The sequence below is a fragment of the Rhincodon typus genome, chromosome 29 (genome assembly GCF_021869965.1).
Source record: "Rhincodon typus isolate 14 chromosome 29, sRhiTyp1.1, whole genome shotgun sequence".
NCBI classification, from domain to species: domain Eukaryota; kingdom Metazoa; phylum Chordata; class Chondrichthyes; order Orectolobiformes; family Rhincodontidae; genus Rhincodon; species Rhincodon typus.
In genome coordinates this window covers 31959007-31961279 of record NC_063360.1, presented here as the reverse complement: position 1 = coordinate 31961279, position 2273 = coordinate 31959007, and the positions used below count along the sequence as shown (strand labels likewise).

Sequence of the window (2273 nt, the reverse complement as noted above, 5' to 3'; positions counted from 1 at the left end):
GAGTTAACCTGTCAGTGCCTGTGGTACAGACACACACACACACACACACCTTGCTCGTGGCCGTGGCGCTGGACCCCTCTACCACCGGGACATTGGTGACTTGCACAGAAAGGTAGACGTTGTCGATCAGGGGCCAAGCTCCTTCCACTTTGCAGGTCTGAAACTCGTTCCGAAAGGTCCTGAGGTGCGGGTCCCCGAACAAGCCGCAGTGCGCGAACCTGGGCGGCTGAGGAACGCCGTCTCTCAGCGAGTTGCCTTTGCTCCGGTAGCGGCAGAGCTCGGGGACAAGGCTCCTCTCTGTGGCCGCCGGCCTGACCGGAGCCGTCGGTCCCGTCTTGGAGCAGTTGTGCTGTAACATCAGGTCACTGATGCCTAGCACGGCCGAGTGGTAGACCAGATTTCCCCGGCAGTACTTGGCCGTCTTCCTGGTACATTGCGAGTAGGCTCGGAGAGCGATGCAAAAATCGCCGCCGTTCCCTCCGCCAGTTCCCTCGCCTTCCTCTTGTAATCCAGTCCCGAGAGAAGTCGCAGCTACAAACTCGGCGTTACACCTCTGGATCCTGCACTGCTGACAATGCACTGAGAACAGCAAGGAGAAAAGTTAACTCAATTCCTCAACAGTGGGACTAAAACTTTTCCAAAAATGCTGCTTTTAGCGAAATACCTAACAAAATCTCTGCAAACTTTTAAAGAAAAATAAACTGGGAAAAAAATAACTCCAGGCCCTTTAACGAAAACGGTTGAAAGCTCCCACACCAACTCCCAAATACTTTTTGGCAACTTTTATAAACTACGTTGAGTCTACAACTTCTTTGAAATTTCCACAACTTCCAAGTTTCAAAAAAAACACAACGTCAGAAAAGCCTGCAAATTTCAAGCCACATTTGAAAACAAAAACCTTTCCCCCAACAGCTGCAAGCAATCCCTCCCTCCCCCCCAAAAAAAAACCCTGCCAGAAAAGTCGTTTAGCCAAGGCACACGCATAAGGAGTGGGGGGACAAAAAAAGCTGGCTTTCCAGTTTTCTTACCTGAACTCAGACACATAGAGAAAACGAGCATCGTAACAGCAACTGAACACAGCCTTTTAGCCAAAGGATAGCGGCTTCCTGTCCCCATACCAATCCATTCAGCGTAGCTTGAGTTTATCAACTGCTCGGCAAACGGGACGACACAAGTTCTAAAGAGGAAAAGTTCTAAAAGAATTTCAGCCCCAACCTATCAGTCAAAGAGACCAGCACAACCCAACCTGCTGAGACCAACCTGATAGACAGGCGGCCTGACAAATCACAAACAGCAAGGGGCGGGCCAGCCTTAAAGGGGAAGGCTAAACCACTTCAAATCTGGTGTGGGGACAATAAAGGCAAAACATTTCATTTTAAATCCAAAATCCCTACTCTCTTCACACAGAGAGTGGTGGGCGTGTGGAATGCGCTGCCGGCGGTGGTAGTGGAGTCAGATACTTTAGAGACTATTAAGCGACCCTTGGATAGGCACAGGGAGGATAGCAAAATGTAGGGCATGCAGGGTAGATTGATTTTACTAGGATAATAGGTCGGCACAACATCGTGGGCCGAAGGGCCTGCACTGTGCTGTACTGTTCTATGTTCTTAGGTTTTAACCACAAAATCAGAAAGTGCTGGAGAAACTCAACTTTCAGACGAGAAATTGGTGGCTGCACTTTCTAAGCCCTTTATCTATAGGAGTAAATTATTCTAACCTCAGCCTAGTTGGAGAGAAACACAGCGAGAATTGACCAGCAGGAGCACATTACTGCGGATACTGGAAGCTGTACTGAAAACAACAAAATGCAGGACCATCAGTGGGTCAGACAGCATCCATAGAGAGAGAGAGAGAGAGAAGGCTAACATCTCGAGTCTAGATGACCCTTCATCAGAATTGACCAGTGCCGCCTTTAGTTGAGATGTCAATAAAATACCAGGGATCCCAGCTTGTGATAAGCACTAGAGGAAAATGTAAAACCGGATTATTTCCCCAGACAGTGTAGGATTGAGTGCATTGGAATGCGCGCCTGTTTCAGACGTTTGTTTTGCTCGCCTGGCCAGCGTTGTAATGCACAGCCCCTTTAAGTGCCAAGGCAGAGCCGGGATAACATGAAATGGGGCTCGGCTTGGGACTGATCCAACACGTTCGGGTGAGGTAGCAGGAGGTCCGGGCTAGTGGATTTTTGTTTTTGCACAGACTCCGCCTAACAGCCAGAACTATCAGCGGTCAACAGCTTTTAATAAAAGCCCCATTGGGTGCAATCAGCAGCG

The 2273-nt window shown here is 49.1% G+C and overlaps 1 protein-coding gene across 1 annotated transcript in view; it reads right to left on the bottom strand.

The window, feature by feature from the left end:
• The window catches only part of rgmd (RGM domain family, member D), a 57120-nt gene extending 55837 nt beyond the window's left edge, over window positions 1-1283 (bottom strand). Inside the window, exons 1-2 of the mRNA XM_048614050.1 lie at window positions 1029-1283; window positions 50-579 (exon numbers count right to left, since the gene is read on the bottom strand). Of these exons, the coding sequence (XP_048470007.1) occupies window positions 50-579; window positions 1029-1116 (618 nt within the window). The 5' untranslated portion in view covers window positions 1117-1283. The remainder of the gene's footprint in view (window positions 1-49; window positions 580-1028) is intronic.
• Window positions 1284-2273: the final 990 nt, after the last annotated feature.